Raw genomic sequence first — 20,514 nt, 5'->3', positions numbered from 1 at the left:
AAGCAGAGATATCTAGGGGTGCCTAGGGGTGCTACGCCAAAGTGCATTGTAAACCATTGCAAACAGAAAAAGCAGAAAAAGAAACAGCAATATCAATTCTAAAAGAAATACAAGATGGTGACCTGGAAGTAGAGAAAGATATAGAAGTATATAGAATGGGACAATATTCTAAGGAAAGAAATCGACCACTAAAGATAAAACTAAGATTGCAAATGGTAGTAGAAGACATATTAGAAAAAGCAAGTAAGCTAGCAAGGAGTGAACACTACAACAAGATATGGATAAAAAGAGAGATGAGTGTTGAGGAAATAGAAAGAGAATACTAAAAGGTGAAGCTAAGGACAAAAAACACAAAGAGAACAGAGACTGAAAGCAAGGAGTTCTATTGGAGGGTCATAGACATGAGGCTGAGAAAATGGTACATCAGAGTGGGTGAAACAAAACCAGAAAACAAGATAAAGAAAAAAATTAAAAGTGGCCTATGCCAACACTGACAGATTAATCTCAGGATTAAATGAACTGATTACCTGTCAGATGAAAAACTGGACATAATAAGAATTGTGGAGATGAAATTAAGAGTTCCAATACCACCTAACAGTGTTAGACATGGGTTATACAATTACTGAATTAAAAACAGAAATGAAAAACGGGGAGGAATCATGTTCTTGGCCAAGAAAAACTTGAATGTGACAAAGGTTACTGGGGGTAAAAACAATGTAGAAATGATCATGATAAAATTCGAAAACAGGCATGAAAAGTAGAATGTTTGTGGTAACATATGTCCCCCCAAAAACAGGCTCTTGGAAAGAGAAGCGCATTCAAAAATGTTAGAAGATACAAGGCTTTCATTAAACGAGATACTAAAGGATAGAGGTAACCTGATACTTATGGGGGATTTTAACTCCAAAGAAATCTGTTGGAGGAAGACAGTGAAGGGCGGAGGGGACCTATGGGGAAATGTATTACTGGATATGACCATGGAACATACAATGACACATTGGGTCAATGAAAATACCAGATACAGACACACTGAAGAACTGTTGAGACTGGATTTAATATTTACAACAGAACCTGAAATTGTAGATAAAATTGAATACAAAACTTCATTTGGAAAGAGCGACCACATACTAATAGAGGCTGAAAAGTAGAAAGTTTGTGGTAACATATGTCCCCCCAAAAACAGGCTCTTGGAAAGAGAAGCGCATTCAAAAACATTAGAAGATACAAGGCTTTCATTAAACAAGATACTAAAAGATAAAGGTAACCTGATACTTATGGGGGATTTTAACTCCAAAGAAATCTGTTGGAGGAAGACAGTGAAGGGCGGAGGGGACCTATGGGGAAATGTATTACTGGATATGACCATGGAACATACAATGACACATTGGGTCAATGAAAATACCAGATACAGACACACTGAAGAACTGTTGAGACTGGATTTAATATTTACAACAGAACCTGAAATTGTAGATAAAATTGAATACAAAACTTCATTTGGAAAGAGTGACCACATACTAATAGAGGCTGAACTAAAGGAAGAAATATATATGGAGAGAAATAAAAAGTACAGAAAAGGCAGATTGATGTACAACAAAATGGACTTTAGAAAACTAATGAAATTCTTTCAAAATGCAAATTGGGAAAAATTTTATATTGAAGAAACAAAAGTGGAAGAGAAATAGGCAATCTTGATGGAAATCTATATTGAAGGAGTGAATTGGTACATACCAAGGCAAAAACAAGAGGTGTACATTAAATGCTGGTTCAATAGATACAGTGAGGCAAAAGACAAAAGCTTGGAAAAGATGGAGAAAATATAAAAAACCTGGAAAATGGCAAATATATACAAACTATAGAAATGAATATATAAAAGTGCACAAAGAGCAAAAAAAAAAAAAAAACTATGAAAAAGACATCATAGAAAAATGCAAGGATCAACCCAAACTATTCTATATGCAAACGGTAAACTTAAAAATAAACAGGAAATGGTGAAACTATGCCAAGGAAATATAGAATACACAGAAGATCTAGAAATGGCTGAAGTCATTAATAATCACTTCAAGTCAGTTTTCACTAGAGAAAAAATACAACACTGGGACAAAGGAAGCGAAGTGCGATCTCCCACCATGAGGGAAATAATAACACAAAAAGAAATAATGGAGCAATTAACAAACCTTGACATTAGAAAATTGCACAGCCCAGACAGAATTGCAAATTGGATACTAAAAGAATGCAAAGAAGAACTTATGTATAAAATATACAATATACAACATAATAAGATGCTCACTCGAAGAAGGAAAAATACCAAAGGACTGGAAAAATGGCAACATTGTACCAATATATAAAGGAGGAAACAAGGAAGAACAAACTAATTACAGACCGGTCTCACTAACAAGTGCTGTAGCCAAAATTTGAGAAGAGTATCAAGAATAGATAGGTAAAACACCTGGAAAACAATATAATAATAAACCCAAGACAATTTGGATTCAGACAGGGAAGATCATGTACCACAAATTTAATCTGTTATTACTTGAGAGTAATAGATATAATACAAGAAAGGGATGGATGGGCTGATTGTGCTTCCCTGCACTTACAGAAAGCCTTCCATAAATTACCACACAAAAAAATTATTTAAATATTTGGAAAACATTGGAGGGATATAAGGCAACCTACCACACCTACTAGACTGGATGGAAGATTTCCTGAATGGTAGAAAAATGAGAGTAGTATTCAGAGAAAAGTATTCAGGTTAGAAGGATGTGATTAGTGGAGTTCCAAAAGTATCTGTATTGGCTCCAATAATGTTCACTATTTGTGTGAATGACATGGATGATGATGTGGAATGTTAAATGAGCTTCTTTGCAGACAATGCTAAATTGTTGAGGAAAGTGAAAACCAAAACGGACTGCAAATCACTATAGAGACCTGAACAATGTTTGTAAATGGAGTCAGAAGTGGGAAATGGACTTCATTAACCCCTTCGTTACCAACCCATCAACCTTACGTAAACAAACGTTTCAAACCGTCCCACGAATGGCTGGAGCCTTATGTTTGTAAACACAGACACTTGCCACCACGTGGGTAGAAATAACCCAGAAACCGAGGCCTTGGGAGCCCTCAATACACACAGCTTATAAATGTGACACGTGCGTGTCACGGGGGCATGCTCGGTTCCTGGTGGGTGCACTCAGCCGTGACATGCAGGTGTCACAAAACACACATCCGGTACTCAAGGGGTTAAGAAATGTAGCATAATGGAGTTTGGAAAAAGTACATACATATACCAAAGGCTTTTTTCCCCCTTCCACGGGGGGTAGCCAAAAAGAAAAAGGCATAGAAACCACTTCCACCCATTCCATTCCTTACATATTCCACTTCCCTCCACCCTCCTCCCTCCCTCTTATCTTGGCACCTCCAGGACAATATACAATTGGAATTAAAGTGGTAAAGAAAGTGGAATCTGAAAAAGACCTGGGAGTAATTATCCCAAATGACATGTCCTCTGATAAACAAATAAACAAAATTGTCTGAGAATCCTATAAATTACTAAGATCAGTAAAAGTGGCATTTACATATTTGGATGAAGAAATGATTAAAAAAATATTAGTCACATTAATAAGGCCTAGACTGGAGCATGCTGCGACATTATGGGTACCCAGTACCAGAAAGAATATAAAGAAAAATTAAAGAATCCAGAGAGCAACCACGAAAATGTCCCCAGCACTTTCAAACTTGTCATATGAAGAGACTGGCTAAATTGAAATTACTGACTTTGGAACAAAGAAGAGAGACGACCTACTGACCATCTATAGAATCATGAAAAGCATGGAAATACTTACTAATCTGGGACAAGAGAAACACAAGAGGCCTGAGAAACTCAAAAAGGATAGTTATAGAAGACATCTGGAGAAAAACAGTTTTCAACGCAGAGTGGGGGACACTTGGAACAAAATGAAACAATAGTGTGCACAAAAACCATACAAACATTTAAGAGCAAACTAGTCACTGCGAGATACAAAGGCAGGACACCACAAGCATAGTTCCCCTTCCTATAAGATATAACTAGGTAAATACACACACACACACACTCATTCTCCTTTCTCATTTAAGCAGTTCACTCTAAGTACCTCCCTACCTTCTGCCCTTTTCCTCTTTCTCCACCTATTCTCCACTCTCAATTTACCTTCCACCAGGAAATTATCTGATATTCCCCCACTCTCTCCCCTTAGAACATGTACATCCTTAACTCTTCCTACCATACTCCTGGTCACCACTATATAGTCCATTAACACTCTATCTGCCACCCTTCCATCCACCACCCTCTCCCATGTGTACTTATGCTTGACTTTCTTCCTAAACACTGTATTTGCTATCATCAACTCTCTTTCAAGACACATCTCCAACATCAATTCTCCACTATGATTTTTACCTTCAACTCCATACTTCCCAATCACTCCATCTATTGGTTCATTTCCTACCCTAGCATTAAGGTCTCCCGATACAACTACATTGATATTTCTCCCTAATCCCTCAATGTACTCATTTATATCTACCCAAAAAGCCTCCATTTCCTCTACTCTCTTCACACTACCAGGCCCATACACACTTAAAAAACCCACATCTTCCTTCCCGGATTCACCTTCATCCACATCAACCTTGATGAAACCTCCTTCCACTCCACTACATTCTTACTTATCTCTTCACTTACTAGTATAGCCACCCCTTCTCTCCCTCGTCCCCTGTTCACTCCTGAGTACCTCCCAACTACACTCCCAAACTCACACTTGCCCTTCCCTTTCATTTTAGTTTCACTCAAAACCAGCACATCCATCTTTCTTCTCGCAAACATACTGCCTATCTTTTCCCTTTTACTCTCATCTGTACCACAACCATGCAAATTAAAAGACCAAAACCTTAGTGTACTGGTTGGAAATGTCCCGGACCCTCTTATGCCTTTACTTTTTTAAGGAATGTCCCCTTTGGGGTTACAGGTAGTAGGACTCCTAATCCCATCCCCGGTCCCTTTTTTGTTGCCTCTTACGACTCAAGTGGAAAGACTTGGTGGTAGCATTCTCTTCCCCCACCACAGGGTAGGCAAAGAAAGGAAATGAATATTCAGAGAAATGGTACAGGACAGTAACAAGGGGTTGGGGGACAGCATAACGGAGGGACAGTTGTAGTATAAACAAACTTACTAAGGTAAATATAACAAAAGAAAAAATTAAAAGTTGTATAGAAAAACTTAAGTTAATAAAACACCAGGGCCTGATGGTTGGCATCCAAGAATCTTAAATGAAATGAAAAATGAGATCGTTATTCCATTAGAAATTATTTAAAAAAAAAATCCATCATATCTGGAGATGTCCCAAGAGAATGGAAGCTAGCTAACGTTACTCCCATATTCAAAAAAGGTGACAAAAAGAAACAAAATAACTACAGGCCTATTAGCTTGACTTCAATCGTAGGAAAAATTATGGAAATTATCATCAGAGATGCTATTGAACATCATTTAGAAAGTAACTGTTTGAAAAAAGATAGCCAGCATGGATTCAGAGAGAAACATTCTTGCGTGACTTACTCGAATTCTACTACACAGTCATCTCGAATTATGACAAAAGAAACAATAGATTTAATATATGAATTTGCAAAAGCTTTTGATACCGTACCCCATGAAAGACTACTTACTAAATTAGCTTCACATGGAATAATTGGTAGCCCATTAAATTGGACTAGTAATTGGGTGAATGATCGAAAACAGAGAGTTGTTCTAAATGACAAAACTTTTACTAGATGGAAGAATGTTATGAGTGGAGTTCCTGAGGGTTCCATTCTTGGGCCACTTTTATTCATAGTATATATGATATAGACCACAGACTAAAATCTATCATCTTCAAATTTGCTGACGAAAAATGTACGGAATGGCAAATGATCACTTAAACCAATTAGATATTCAAGAAGATTTAGATAAACTACTGTAGTGGTCTGAAAAAAGGCTAATGAAATTTAACACAAATACAAGGTTATGCACATAGGTAAAAATAACAGTAAGTACGATTACAAGTTATTTGGAAATTTGTTAACATGTGGATAGTGAAAAGGATCTCAGGGTTATTATCAATAACAATCTCAAATTATCTAAGCAGTGTATTTCAGCCTCTGAGAAAGCAAATAAGATTCTAGGACTCATTGCACAATCTTTTGACTTCAAAAGTTCATATCTCATTAACAAGCTATATAAATCGTTAGTTTGTCCACATTTGGAATATGTTGTTTCTGTATGGTCACCGAGCCTCATAAGACATTGACAGATTGGAAAAAGTACAACGGCAAGCCACAAAACTGATTCCAAATATTGTATGAAAATCAACCAAAACACATGAATCTGTTTTCCCTAAAAAGGCGTAGATTCAGAGGTGACTTGATACAGGTCTTTAAGATTCTAAAGCGAATTGACATCAAAAGTTACATAATTTTCACACTGAATGAGAATCTGACAAGAAATGATAGTCTCAAACTGTCAGGGAATAGATTTGATTTGGAATTGGGTAGATACTAATTCACGAACTGTATAGTTAATGAATGGAATAAACTTCCTGCAGAAGCAGTGCAATGTAGTTCAGTTTGAAGGTTTAAGATTCATTTAGATAAACACCTAAGCAAGATGCTGTAATGCCTGCCATTTATTTTATATTATTTTTTTTTATTATTATTTCTGTTTATCATTTGCTTTATTTTCATTTATTATTATTATTTACTATTTTCCTCTTTGTTTATTATTCAACTATACCTATGCATTTATTTTGTTTATTATTATTTGTTGTTATGATTTCTATTTGTTTATTTATCATTATGTATTATGATCTTTTTTGCATCTGACCTAGTTATGGACCAAAAGGTCTCCTGTCAGCATACTCCTCCTTTGTAATCCAAATAATAAACCTTGATGTCAGAAAATCACACAGTCTGGATGGAATTGCAAATTGGATACTAAAAGAATATACAGACGAGCTAAAGGACTAGATACATAAAATAAGAGATTGCTCACTCAAGGAAGGAAAAGTACCACAAGATTAGAAAAATGAAAATATCACACCAATATATAAAGGGGGAGATAAGGAAGGCCCAACAAACTGAAGGCTGCTCTTCAGATTGTGAATCACTTCAGAGAGCTCTGGACAGTCTGGAAATGGAGCCAAAAGTGGGAAGTAACTTCAACACAAGAAATGCAGTATAATGGAGTTTGGTAAAAGTAAGAACAATATCAGGGCAATATAAGGTTGGTACAAAAGAAAAAAGGTTAGCTTGGAAAAGGACCTAGGAATAATTATTAGCAAAGACATGACACCAGACAAGCATATAAACAAACTAGTTGGAGAAACCTACAATCAAGGCCCTGACAACGGGAGGGGCAGGGGGTCAATGCCCTGGGGTGGCATGTTTTGGTGAAAAGAAGGTAAAGGAAATTCCCCCTAATGTAGTTCTAATGCATGATTTATCATGAGTTGTGTGTATGAATGATGTGTGTATAAACATTGTTTTGTGGATGAATGTTAAATGTGAATCGTGCTAGTGACCATCAGATGTGGAAGGTGATGGTAGTGGTGTGTGTGTGTGTGTGTTGGGGGGCACTTTTCAACTCACCCCGGGGCGGCACTTACCCATGTCGGGGCCCTGCCTACAATTTACTAAGAACAATAAAGGTGGCCTTTAACTACATGGATGAAGAAATGGTAAAGAAAATATTAGTCACACTGTAAGACCAAGATTGGAGTACACTGCAACACTATGGACACCCAACACAAAAAAGAATATGAAGAAATTAGAAAGAATCCAAAGAGCAATGACGAAGATGCCACCAACACTTTCAAAATTGACTTACGGACAAAGATTGTCCAAACTGGAACTAACAACCCTGGAACAAAGAAGAGAAAGATCTACTGGCCATCTACAGAATCATGAAAGGTATGGAAGTCCTTCATAGAGAGAATTTATTACAGTGGGACAGAAGAAACACAAGAGGACATGAAAAGAAACTCAAAAAGGATAGTTATAGAAGAGATCCGAAAAAGAATAGTTTTCCACACACAGTGATAGATGTCTGGAACAAATTAGATGAAAAAATAGTATGTGCAAAAAACATACAAGAATTTAAGAATAAACCAGATGCTGAGAGATACAAAGACAGGTCACTACGAGCATAGCTTCCTTCCCGTATAATACAACTAGGTACACACACACACAATATATATATACACATAATATATATACACACACACACAAGACAATATGTGGAACAAGGATGGGAGGGAATAGAAGGAAGGGTAGTGAGTGGTGGGATGATGAAGTGAAGAAGGTTCTAAAAGAGAACCAAGCATTCACAGACTGGTCGGAAAGTAGGATGAGAGAAACATATGGGAGGTACAAAGAAAAAAGAAGAGAAGCAAAACATAAGATACATACATACATATACCAGAGGCTTTTTCCCCCTTACATGGGGGGTAGCCAAAATGAAAAAGGCATAGAAATCACTCCCACCCATTTCATTTCCCATATATTCCACTTCCCTCCACCCTCCTCCCTCCCTCCTGTCTTGGCACCTCTTGGATGACGGGTCATCCCTGCATCCTGTCCACTGCCCTGGGTCAGAAGCAGTAAACATAAGATAAAGGTAACAAAAAGGATACCCTCTCCCACATGTACTTATGCTTAACTTTTTTCCTAAACACTGTGTTAGCTATCATCAACTCTCTAAACATATCTTCATCATCAACTCTCTACTATAATTTTTTCCTGGCACTCCACACTTCCCAACTACTCTGTTGGTTCATTGCCTATTCTAGCACTGAGATTTCCCAATACCACTGCATTGACATTTCTCCCTAAACCCTCTATCCACTCATTTCAATCTATCCAAAAAGCTATTCCTCTACACTCTTCTCACTACCAGGCCCATATGCGCTTACAAAGACCCACATTTCCCTTCCCAGTTTCACCTTCATCCACATTAACCTTGAAGAAACCCCCTTCTATTCCACCACACACTTATCTATTTCTTCCCTCCCTCATCCTCTCCTAACTGACAACACCCTCCCCACTACACTCCCAAACTCAAACTCACCCCTCCCTTTCAACTTAGTTTCACTCAATGTCAACACATCCATCTTCCTTCTCACAAACATACTGCTTATATCTTCTCTTTTACTCTCATCTATACCACATCCACGCACATTAAAAGACCCAAATCTTAGGGTTCTGGCTGGAAAACTCCTCACAGGCCCTCTTGCCTTCTTATGGGAATTTACCCTTTAGGGCTACATAGAGCAGGATGCCTAGCCCTATCCTCCATCCCATTCTAGTCACCTTTTACAACCCAAGTGTGAACACTCGGCAGCAGTATTCTTTCTACCCTACCACAGGGTTAAACAGAAATGGAAATATATATTCAGAGAAGTGGTACAGGACAGTATAATGGAGGGACAGTCGCAGTACAATAAAGTAGCGTCATTTCTCTGTGAGTAGAGGTTTCCTCAGATATAGACAGAATGATGTGTGGCTCTGGTCCATAGGGGCACCCCATATAGACCCTAAGTATCAGTTGGATGCTACTTAGCACATTTTTACCTCACAATAACATGCAGGCAATATCCCAAACAGGGATGTGTATATGTATGTATGTATGTATGTATATATATATATATATATATATATATATATATATATATATATATATATAAACAGTGGTACCTCTATGCGTGCCCTTACGTACGTGAAATTCTATTTATGCGTTCAAATTCTGGGGAAAATCTTGTTGCTATTTACGCAAAAATTTCTAGTTACGTGGGCACATTAGTGTCCATTACTGCACAGAAAATCAAATCCCGCGCCACCATCTTGCTGACATCACCATTCACGTACTGTGTTGTGTCTCCTCCAGCCATCTTTGTTTGTTGTGTGCACAACTGGTCCTTCTTTCAGCACCTACCCCTTGGTATTGTACTATTTGTGCCTTTAAAATGCCTTCAAACCAGGTGGGAAATAGCGTTTCCATTTACGCGAATTTCTATTTACATGGAGGTGTACAGAATGGATTAATCATGTAAATAGAGGTACCACTGTATATTATATATATATATACTAGAGCCACACATCATTTTGTCTATGATAGAGGAAAACTCTGTTCATAGAGAAATGATGACACTTATATACTACGACTGTCCCTCCGTTATGCTGTCCCCCAACCCCTTGTTGCTGTCCTGTACCATTTCTCTGAGTATTCTTTTTCTGTGGTGGGGGAAAAGAATACTGCCACCAAGTATTCCCACTTGGATCGTAAGAGGCGAGAAAAAAGGGACGGGGATTGGGACTAGGCATCCTTCTCCTTGTAGCCCCACAGGGGACATTCCTAAAAGAAAAAGTAAAGGCATAAGAGGGTCTGGGAGTTTTCCGACCAGCACCCTAAGGTTTGGGTCTTTTAATGTGCGTGGATGTGGTACAGATGAGAGTAAAAGGGAGGAGATAGGTAGTATGTTTGTGAGAAGAAAGATGGATGTGTTGGCTTTGAGTGAAACTAAGTTGAAAGGGAAGGGTGAGTGTAAGTTTGGGAGTGTAAGTGGGAGGTTATCAGGAGTGAAGAGAGGGCGAGGGAGGGAAGGGGTGGCTATTCTAGTTAGTGAAGAGATAGGTAAACATGTAGTGGAGTGGAAGGAGGTTTCCTCAAGGATAATGTGGATGAAGGTGAAACTGGGAAAGGAGATGTGGGTCTTTGTAAGTGCATATGGGCCTGGCAGTGAGAAGAGTGTAGAAGAAAGGGAGGTATTTTGGATAGATTTAAATGAGTGCACAGAGGATTTAGGAAGAAATGTCAATGTAATAGTACTGGGAGACCTTAATGCTAGGGTAGGAAATGGTCCAATTGATGGAGTGGTTGGGAAATGTGGAGTTCCAGGAAAGAATCGTAGTGGAGAGTTGATGGTGGAAATGTGTCTAGAGAGTTGATGATAGCAAATACAGTGTTTCGGAAGAAAGTCAAGCATAAGTACACATGGGAGAGGGTGGTGGATGGAAGGGTGGTAGATAGAGCGTTAATGGATTATGTAGTGGTAAATAGGATTATGATAGGAAGAGTTAAGGATGTACATGTGTTAGGGGAGAGGGTGGGGGAATATCAGATCATTTTTTGGTGGAAGGTAAGTTGAGAGTGGAGGATAGATGGAGAAAAAGGAAAGGGACAAAAGGTAGGGAGGTTCTTAGAGTGAACTCTTTGAATGAAAAGGAAAAGGAGAAGGAGTACAAAAAGAAGCTGAAGGAGGAGTGGGAGGGAGTGAAGGATAGAGTAGAGCTAGGTGTGGAGGAGGAATGGGGATGGTTCAAGGAGAGAGTCACAAAGTGTGCAAGGATGGTGTGTGGAACAAGAAGGACAGGGGGAAATAGAAGGGTAGTGAATGCTGGGATGAGGAAACAAAGAAGGTTGTAGAAGAGAAGAAGCGAGCTTTCGCAGATTGGTTACAAAATAGGACGAGGGAGTCATATGAGAGGTACAAAGAAAAGAAAAGTAAAGCAAAAGGTAAAGGAGGCAAAGAGGAGAGCAGATGTGAAATGGGGTAAGAGTATGACAGATAATTTTGAAAGTAATAAAAAGATGTTTTGGAAAGAAATTAAGAGAGGAAGAGGAGGCGAATCAAGTAGAGAAGAAAAGGTAAAAGGTGCAGATGGAGAGATGATAATGGAAGAGAAGGCAGTAAGGGGAAGATGGGCAGAATATTTTAGGGAGTTGCTAAATGTGAAGGAGGATAGAGAGGGAAAGATAGGTGCAGTGGGAAATGCTAAGAAAATGAGAGTGATGAGTGAGGAAAATGGAGGAGAAATAAGGAAGGATGAAGTGAAGGCAGTTGTTAAGATGATGAAAGCAGGTAAGGCACCTGGTCTGGATGGATGCCATGCAGAATGTCTAAAAAAAAAAAAGGAGAAATAAGGAAGGATGAAGTGAAAGCAGTTGTTAAGATGATGAAAGCAGGTAAGGCACCTGGTCTGGATGGATGCCATGCAGAATGTCTAAAAAAAAAGGAGGTACAGTGATGGTGGACTGGCTGGTGAGGTTATTTAATGTTTGCTGGAGAGAGGGTAGAGTGCCGGAGGACTGGAGGAGTGCCTGTATAGTTCCTCTTTACAAGGAAAAAGGGGACAAGTGTGAATGTAGTAGTTTCAGAGGGATTAGCTTGTTAAGTGTAGTTGGGAAGGCTTATGGGAGGATCTTGATTGAGAGGATTGGGAGAGGAACAGAGGGAGTAATTGGTGAGGAACAGTGTGGATTTAGGACGGGTAGAGGTTGTGTAGATCAGATCTTTGTGGTAAGACAGATATGTGAGAAAGCTATAGGAAAGGGGAAGGATGTTTTTTGGGCTTTTATGGATCTGGAAAAGGCTTACGATAGGGTAGACAGAAAGGCACTGTGGGAGGTTATGCAGATATACGGGATAGGAGGAAAGCTTCTGGGAGCTGTCAAGAGTTTTTATGAGAGTAGTAGAGCTTGTGTCAGGATTAGAAATGGAGAGAGTGAGTGGTTCGAGGTGAAGGTGGGACTTTGTCAAGGATGCGTTATGTCGCCCTGGCTGTTCAACTTATACATGGATGGGGTAGTGCAAGAGGTAAATGCAAGGGTAGTGGGTCAGAGATTGGAGATGGTTAAAGAAAATGGAAAAAAGTGGGAGGTGAGCCAGCTGTTGTTTGCGGATGACACTGCGCTTGTGGCAGGATCGGAGGAGGGATTGAGGAAGTTGGTGACAGAGTTTGGGAGAGTATGTGATAGAAGAAAGCTAAAGATAAATGTGGGTAAAAGTAAGGTGATGAGATGTACAAGGGGTGAAAGTGGCAGTAGACTGGAAGTGAGCATTAAGGGAGACCGACTGGAGGAAGTGGATAGTTTTAGATACTTGGGTGCAAATGTGGCAGGAAAAGGTGGAGTGAAGGTGGAGGTAGAATGTAGATTGAGAGAAGCGAGTAAATGCCTTGGTGGATTAAAGAGTGTAATGAGGAATAGACATTTGGGAATGGATGCTAAGAGGAGACTGTATGAAGGAGTGACTGTGCCAACAGCACTGTATGGGGCAGAAACATGGAACATAAGAGAGGAAGAGAGAAGGAGTTTGAATGTGTTTGAGATGAGGTGTCTGAGAAGTATGATGGGGGTTACTAGGCTAGATAGAGTGAGAAATGAGGAGGTGAGGAGAACAAGGGGGGAAAGGGAGTTGGGAGATAGGGTTGATGAAAGAGTATTAGGATGGTTTGGACACATGGAAAGAATGAGTGAAGAAAGACTAGTAAAAGAGGTATGGAAGGCAGATGTGGAGGGAGTGAACATGAGGGGACGTCCTAGGATGAGGTGGATGGATGGGGTGAAGGGGGCTTTAGGGAAGAGGGGTATGTCTGCTGAGGAAGGATGGGAGAGGACAGAAGACAGGGGTGAATGGAGAATGGTTGTATATGGATGATGTTGTGATGCATGAGGTGGAATGGGTGGGGGGATGGGGGTGAGGTAGTATGTGTGAGCAAAATTTGACACAGCCCAAAGGGATTTCTCCCCGTCTTCTCCTTTTATGCATTTGGGGGACGGAGAGGGGGGGTCGCCAATTTAATGAAGCGGCCTTGCTGTGGACGTGCTGTGTCTTGCGACACTGCTTCTGACCCAGGGCAGTGGACAAGGTGCTGGGATGACCCGTCATCCAGGAGGTGCTAAGATAAGAGGGAGGGTGGAGGGGTGTGGGGTGTATTCAGGGATGGAATGGGTGGGAATGATTTTATGCCTTTTCCTTTTTGGCTACCTCCCTTGTAAGGGGGAAAAAGCTTTGGTATATGTATGTATAAATATATATATATATATATATATATATATATATATATATATATATATATACATGTATGTCTAGTTATGGAAGTAAATTTTCAACTAGTCTTTTCATCATTCATGCAAATACATGTGTGTGTATCTAAATAATGGTAAATATACATTAAAAAACATATGACAATCTTACTTGTTCACTTAGGGCTCTCCATCCTAAATCATCAGTTCGATCACACTCGTAAGTTTCACCTAAAAGAGGATTAAAAGGCTTTGCTGTCCTTATGGATGTTGTGGCATATGATGAAACAGTGAAGGCAGCAACCCATGACAACTGCTCACAGGAATCTTCAATCTGAAAAAATAAAATACATTCTCCATTACTGTATAGTAACCGACAATTATTTCCCAGCCTCAAAAAGAATTAAAACATATCATCATAGTTTCCACAATGAAATAATTTTATACTGATGTAATCTAAATACCTTTTCCTTTCCATTAAAAGAGTTTTGTTTCCCATACTTTCAATGGATTTAATTTTTCAGACTATATGCTATAACCCACACAGAAAAGGAACATCCTCACTTCCTCTTCCTTACACTTGTCATTTTTACTCCTGTTTCATATAAAAAATAATAATTCCTTTCTTCCCTAGCAATACTGCCAGTTCATCTCTACTACACCCCCCTCATTTGAGGTGATTGCCTGAATCTATGAATTCTCTAACTCTGTCACCCATATACAGTTTTGCTTGTTCAACATTCACAAGCTTTTATGACTTCAGTCTTCCCATCCACCATCTTTTTCCTTTCTCTCCTGGCACCACTCACTCGTGGATCCTCTAAAGGAATCTACTCCCATTTGTTTTTGTTTGACCAAACCTCCCATATATTTCTCAAACTCTTCTGCACCCCAGTCCATTCTTTTTGGAGTTATCAATTTAAATGTGAGGAAATTAATTCTGAAAAAAGACAGTAATGCTAATGAAACACCACAAGGAAACTTAATGTAGCCTATGCTAATGTTGATGGTTTACTATCGACCAGGTTGATGATAAATGACTATTTGAGGGTTTAAGCCTGATATTATGTGTTCAGTGGAGACCAAACTCCCCCAAAAATGTTATCTACAGTTGAGGAACATTAGTTGAGGAACCTGGAGAAGAGACTGAGAAGATAAAATGGGTGGAGGGGTTATGGCTGCTGTGAGAAGTGGTATAAAGGTTGAAAAATCAAAGTTGAGTGAAAGCAAGGCCGAAGCAATCCACCTGAAAATCAGATCTAAAGGGCAGATTTGAAGAGACTTCATGGTGGATATAAAGAAATGTTGTTGGACACAACCCTCCTCCTAAAGAATACTACTGAACAAAGTAACAGGTTTAGTCCTAATTGGAGGTTCTAATTGCAGTGAGGTCAACTGGGAGGAATTGCAAGCACGTGGCAAGGCAGGTTCCTGGGGAAATACCCTGTTAAATACAGCAATGAAGAACACAATGACCCAGTGGATAAAGGAAGTGTCTCGGGTAAGACAAGATGACATTCCCACAAGATTAGATCTGCACTATAGAGCCAAACATCATCAGCTCTTTAAACTACCTTTGCCTCATTGGGAAAAATTACCATGGAACAATTTAATTTCAGGTGGATGATGAGGAAACAGAGCCAAGGAATGAATCACACAGGCAAGGGAGACTCAATTTTGGGAAAGCAGATTATTTAGGGCTGTGGAAATTCTTTGAAGAAGCAGACTGGGAGGAATTCATGAATACCATGAGGATAATGAAGAAATGTGAAGTATTCCTTGGCATTTACCAACTGGGAGTGAGCAAACATATGCCAAAGATTAGATTAGTGGAAGGACGAAGCAGAAACAGGACTGGTTCAACAAAAGGAGCTTACAAGCAAGCTAAAAACGACTACACAAGAATCCGCGGGAATGTAATTTTAAAAGTTGTGTTCCAGATAAATGCAAAGATTAACCAAAACTGTTTTACAGGTTTATCAATGGTAAACTGAGATGCAGGGAAGAAATCATCAAGGTTACAGTAGGTGAAGTCTTTGAGGCCTCAGCTCTGGTAGAAATAATGAAATCTTAAAATCTGTCTTCACAAAGGAGATCAAGGAGAGCAAGATATAAATATAACAGTGAGGGAAGAGCTCATCTGTTGGAACCATTGAATGTGACAAAATATTCAGGACCTGACAAGATCTCAAACTGGACACTTAAAGAATGTAAGGGACAATCACCAGACAAAATTCAGTCTTATTGTATGTTCATTAAAAGAAGGCATAGTGCCACTTGATTAGAACAGGGCACCAATTGCTACCACAATTACATTTTAAACTGTTAAGCGTCTGCTACTGCTTATGCTGTTTTCCAATTTCTTTCCACAATTGCACTCAACGGTATATACCATTCTCAACTTTAAAAGCTCCTTTCAAGCTGTCTCTGACTTCATATCACATTTATACATATAGAAAACTATAGGAACATCATCTGACAACATTCTGAGTGCATCTTGAAGTTTGTGGCAACTTTTGCTGGTTCGCTAGAAGGTAGCAAAGAAACGTTTTCAGTACGCGGTGAGCATTCATCATAGAATTATATTTTCATATTTCCTTGAGATATTACAAAAAGGGACAATTACTTTCGTTTTTCTGGATTTTTCATGTATTTACCTAGTTGTACCTATTTACCTAGTTGTATTTTACGGGAAGGGGAGCTATGCTCGTGGGGTCCCGTCTTCATATCTCATTTTATTTAAACTATTTTTAAATTCATGTATTGTTTTTGCACACAGCACTTTCTCATCTAACTTGTTCCAACTGTCTATTACTTTGTGAGGAAAGCTGTTCTTTTTCAAATCTCTTCTATAGCTGTCTTTTTTTATTTTCTTTCCATGTCCTCTTGTATTTCTGTCATCCCATTTTATCAGATTCTCTCTATCAGTAATTTCTATGCCTTTCATGATTCTGTAAATAGCTATCAAATCTCCTCTCTCTCTTCTTTGCTCTAGTGTCTGTAGTTCAAGTTTTTCTAGTCTCTCTTCATATGATAGTTTTGAGAGTGTTGGTGCTAATTTTGTAATTGCTCTTTGTATTCTTTCAAGTTTTTTTTATACATTTTTTTGTACTTGGTGACCATATCGTTGCTGCATATTCCAATCTTGGTCTTATCAGGGTGATTAGGATTTTCTTCACCATTTCTTCATCCAGGTATGTAAATGCAACTTTGATTGTTCTTATTAAATTATAAGTTTCTCCAAAAATCTTATTTATATGTTTCTCAGGTGACATATTATTCATAACAATGACTCCCAGGTCCTTCTCATTTTCTACTTTTTTTATTCCTTCTTCTCCCAATTTATATGATCCTGTTATTCTGTTTTTGCTTTTTCCAAACTCCATTATACTACACTTTTTTGTATTGAACTCCATCTCCCACTTCCTACTCCATTCTTGTACTTTATTTAGATCTCTCTGTAGTGATTCACAATCTTCTTCAGTTTTCACTCTTTTCAGTAGTTTTGTATCATCTGCAAAGAAGCTCATATAGCTTTCAATTCCTTCATCCATATCATTAATATATATAGCAAACATTATTGGGGCCAGAACTGTTCCCTGCGGAACACCGCTTATTACTTCATCCCATTTTGAGTGCTGGTTTCTTATCACTACTCTCATTTTTCTTTCTTGCAAAAAGTCCTCCATCCAATTTAGTAGTTTGCCCTGTATCCCTCCTTCAGTTTCTAATTTCTTAAGCAACTTCTTATGTGGTACTTTGTCAAAAGCTTTCTTTAGATCTAAAAATGCACAGTCCGCCCATCCATCTCTTTCTTGTATTATATCTATTAGCCTTGAATAGAAACATATTAAATTGGTGACGCATGATCGTCCTTGTCTGAATCCAAATTGCCTTGGATTTAACACACTGTTTTTTTCTAAATATTTTACCCATCTACTTTTGATAATTCTTTCACAAATTTTTGCTATTGTACTTGTTAGAGAGACTGGTCTATAGTTGGTAGGTTCTTCTTTATTTCCTCCTGTGTGTGTGTGTGTGTCCTTTTCTCCATTTTCTTGTCTTTGAATTTTTTTTTTTTTTTTTTTTATAAAAAGAAAGTCATTTTTTTCCCCTAATTTGTTCATTATGCCAACATTGACTAAATATGTATATTTGTCAAAATAGACAAATGGTTTGAAAAATACAAAAATTATAAAAAGAAAAGCAAACAAGTTCATAAGAAATGAGTAATAGTAAAAAAAGTGTCCTGAACTTGAAAGAAGGTGACGCTGCCAAAGTGCCAATGGTCGCAGCAGGTGACACTTAACAGGTTAATTCATGTATTGTTCTAGCTTGGACTATATCACCTTCTAAGCTATTCCAAGTATTCATGCATCTATGTGGAAAACTGAATTTCTTCACATACTTTAGATATAAGGTCTTCCTTAGTTTGTTCTCATGACCTCTTAAAACCCTCCTATCCTTAATCAAGAGACCTCTTCTGTCAATGTAATTTATCCCATTTAGTGACCTGAACACTGTAATCATATCACCACTTTTTCTTGGATCTTTCAAAGTTGGCAGACCTAGTGCTTTTAGTTTTTCCTCATGTGGTTTATCTGCCAAACTGGTTGTGGTACCAATTCACTAAGGCAGAAGTAAGGCGACACCAATAAAACATAGTCCAGTATCACTGACCAGCACAATAGTGAAATTATGTGAAAGGATTGTGAAAGATTGATGGACCAAATATCTTGAAAAGATAAACATTCTGACAGACAGTCAATTTAAATTCAGATCTGGAAGGCCATGTGTGTCAAACCTTTTAAGGCTTTACTCAAGAGTACCGGTAATTGATGTGCTGCAAGAGAGAGGGGTGGGTGGACTGTATCTTGACCAAGAGAAGGCTTTTGATAAAGTACCTCACTGTCAACTTGTGTGGAAATTGGAGCATATTAGAGGACTAAGAGGCAAACTACTAGAATGGATGAAAGATTTTTTGAAGGGAAGATACATGAGGTCAGTAATAAAATATAATGTTAGGATGAAGAGCAGTAATGAGTGGAATTCCACAAGAGTAAGTACTTGCACTAATGTTTCTTGTCTATGTTAATGACATGATGGATAGTACCAGCTTTGCTAATACGTTTGCAGATGATGCAAAATTCATGAGAAGCGTGAAAAACGAGGAGGACTGTAGTCTAATCCAAGAAGATCTAGACACTATTTTTGGATGAAGTCAAGAATAGGAAATTAATTTCAATATCAAATGTAAAGTACTGGAAATGGGCAATATTAAACTATTCCTTGGGAAGTGAACCCATTACAAAAGCAAAAGAGGAAAAAGGTTTGGGAATGCTGATACAATATGTCGCCTGACAGACAATCAACAAGATTGTGGGAGAGATGAACTAAATGCTGCAGAAGATTAAAGTGGTTTTTCATTATATACCCTTTTGTTCCCCATTTCTATTTACAGACAACAAGGAAAACTATTTAAACCTCACTGCTGACCACTTCCTAGTAAGAATTCACAATTCAATTGATTGGTGGCGATTGATATAAGCAAGGACACTGACACTGTCCCTAGACACATAATTTCATGAATGGTGATCAAAACAGATGCACAAAAAATATGTGACAAATTTACAGGTAGCAGATAATGCAGTCTGATGCAACTAGCTTCTGTGTAAGAATAAGAGATTGTACAATCATCCCACAAGGACCAATATCATTGTCAATTATTTTTCAACTATTCATACATGTCCTTTTTTGAAACCCAGAGCATTAACATAAATCAATCAGTCTGTTGCCCATCCACTCCATTCCCATCTATTTGTTTCCTTCTCATTTTAGCTCCTTGTGAATGAAAGATCATCCTTGTCTCCTGCCCACAACCCACTGAGCATATATATCGTTTGTATAGTGTAGAAGTGATTTCTTTGTTGTATCCAAATGTTGTACCTGCAAGGGATGTGCATTTTGTCTTTACATTTGTAATGTGTGTGTTGTATCTCGCAGGGTCTAGTTTGCTCTTAAATTCGTGTATGATTTTTGCACACACTATTGTTTCCTCCAGTTTGTTCCAAGTGTCCATCATTCTGTGTGGAAAACTGTTCCTCTTCAGATTTCTTCTATAACTATAATTTTTTGAGTTTCTTTTCATGTCCTCTTGTCCCAATTTAACAAGTCCTCTCTATCGAGTATTTCTTTGCCCTTCAGGATTCTAAAGATGGTCAGTAGGTCACCTCTCTCTCTTCTTTGCTCCAAAGTTGGTAACTCCAGCTTAGCCAGTCTCTCTTCAAATGACAAGTTTGAAAGTGTTGGATCCATTTTTGTGGTTGTCTCTGGATTCTTTCAATCTTCTATATATTCTTTTTGGTACAGTACTGGGTGACCATAATGCTGCCGCAGATTCTAGTCTAGGCCTTATTAGTGTGACTAATCATTTTTTTAACCATTTCTTCATCCAAATAGGTAATTGCCACTTTTATTGATCTTAGCAAGTTAAAGGATTCTCAGACAATTTTGTTTGTTAATCAGGGGACAAGTTGTTTGAGATAATTACTCCCAAACCTTTTTCAGACACCACTTTCTTTACCTCCTTAGTTCCAATTTTATTTTGTCCTGATATTCTATTTTTACTCTTTCCGAACTCCATTATGCTACATTTCTTA

At 38.3% G+C, this 20,514-nt stretch overlaps 1 protein-coding gene across 2 annotated transcripts in view; it reads right to left on the bottom strand.

Moving 5' to 3' along the window:
- The window catches only part of Osbp (oxysterol binding protein), a 261,125-nt gene that overhangs the window by 38,018 nt on the left and 202,593 nt on the right, over window positions 1–20,514 (bottom strand). For both annotated transcript variants that reach the window (XM_076188974.1, XM_076188975.1), the window contains one exon: window positions 14,028–14,189. In XM_076188974.1, coding sequence (XP_076045089.1) covers window positions 14,028–14,189 — 162 coding nt within the window. The remainder of the gene's footprint in view (window positions 1–14,027; window positions 14,190–20,514) is intronic.

The sequence above is a fragment of the Oratosquilla oratoria genome, chromosome 8, assembly GCF_046742065.1.
Source record: "Oratosquilla oratoria isolate Oo_2021 chromosome 8, ASM4674206v1, whole genome shotgun sequence".
Classification (NCBI taxonomy): Eukaryota; Metazoa; Arthropoda; class Malacostraca; order Stomatopoda; family Squillidae; genus Oratosquilla; species Oratosquilla oratoria.
This window is presented reverse-complemented; position numbering and strand designations above follow the sequence as displayed.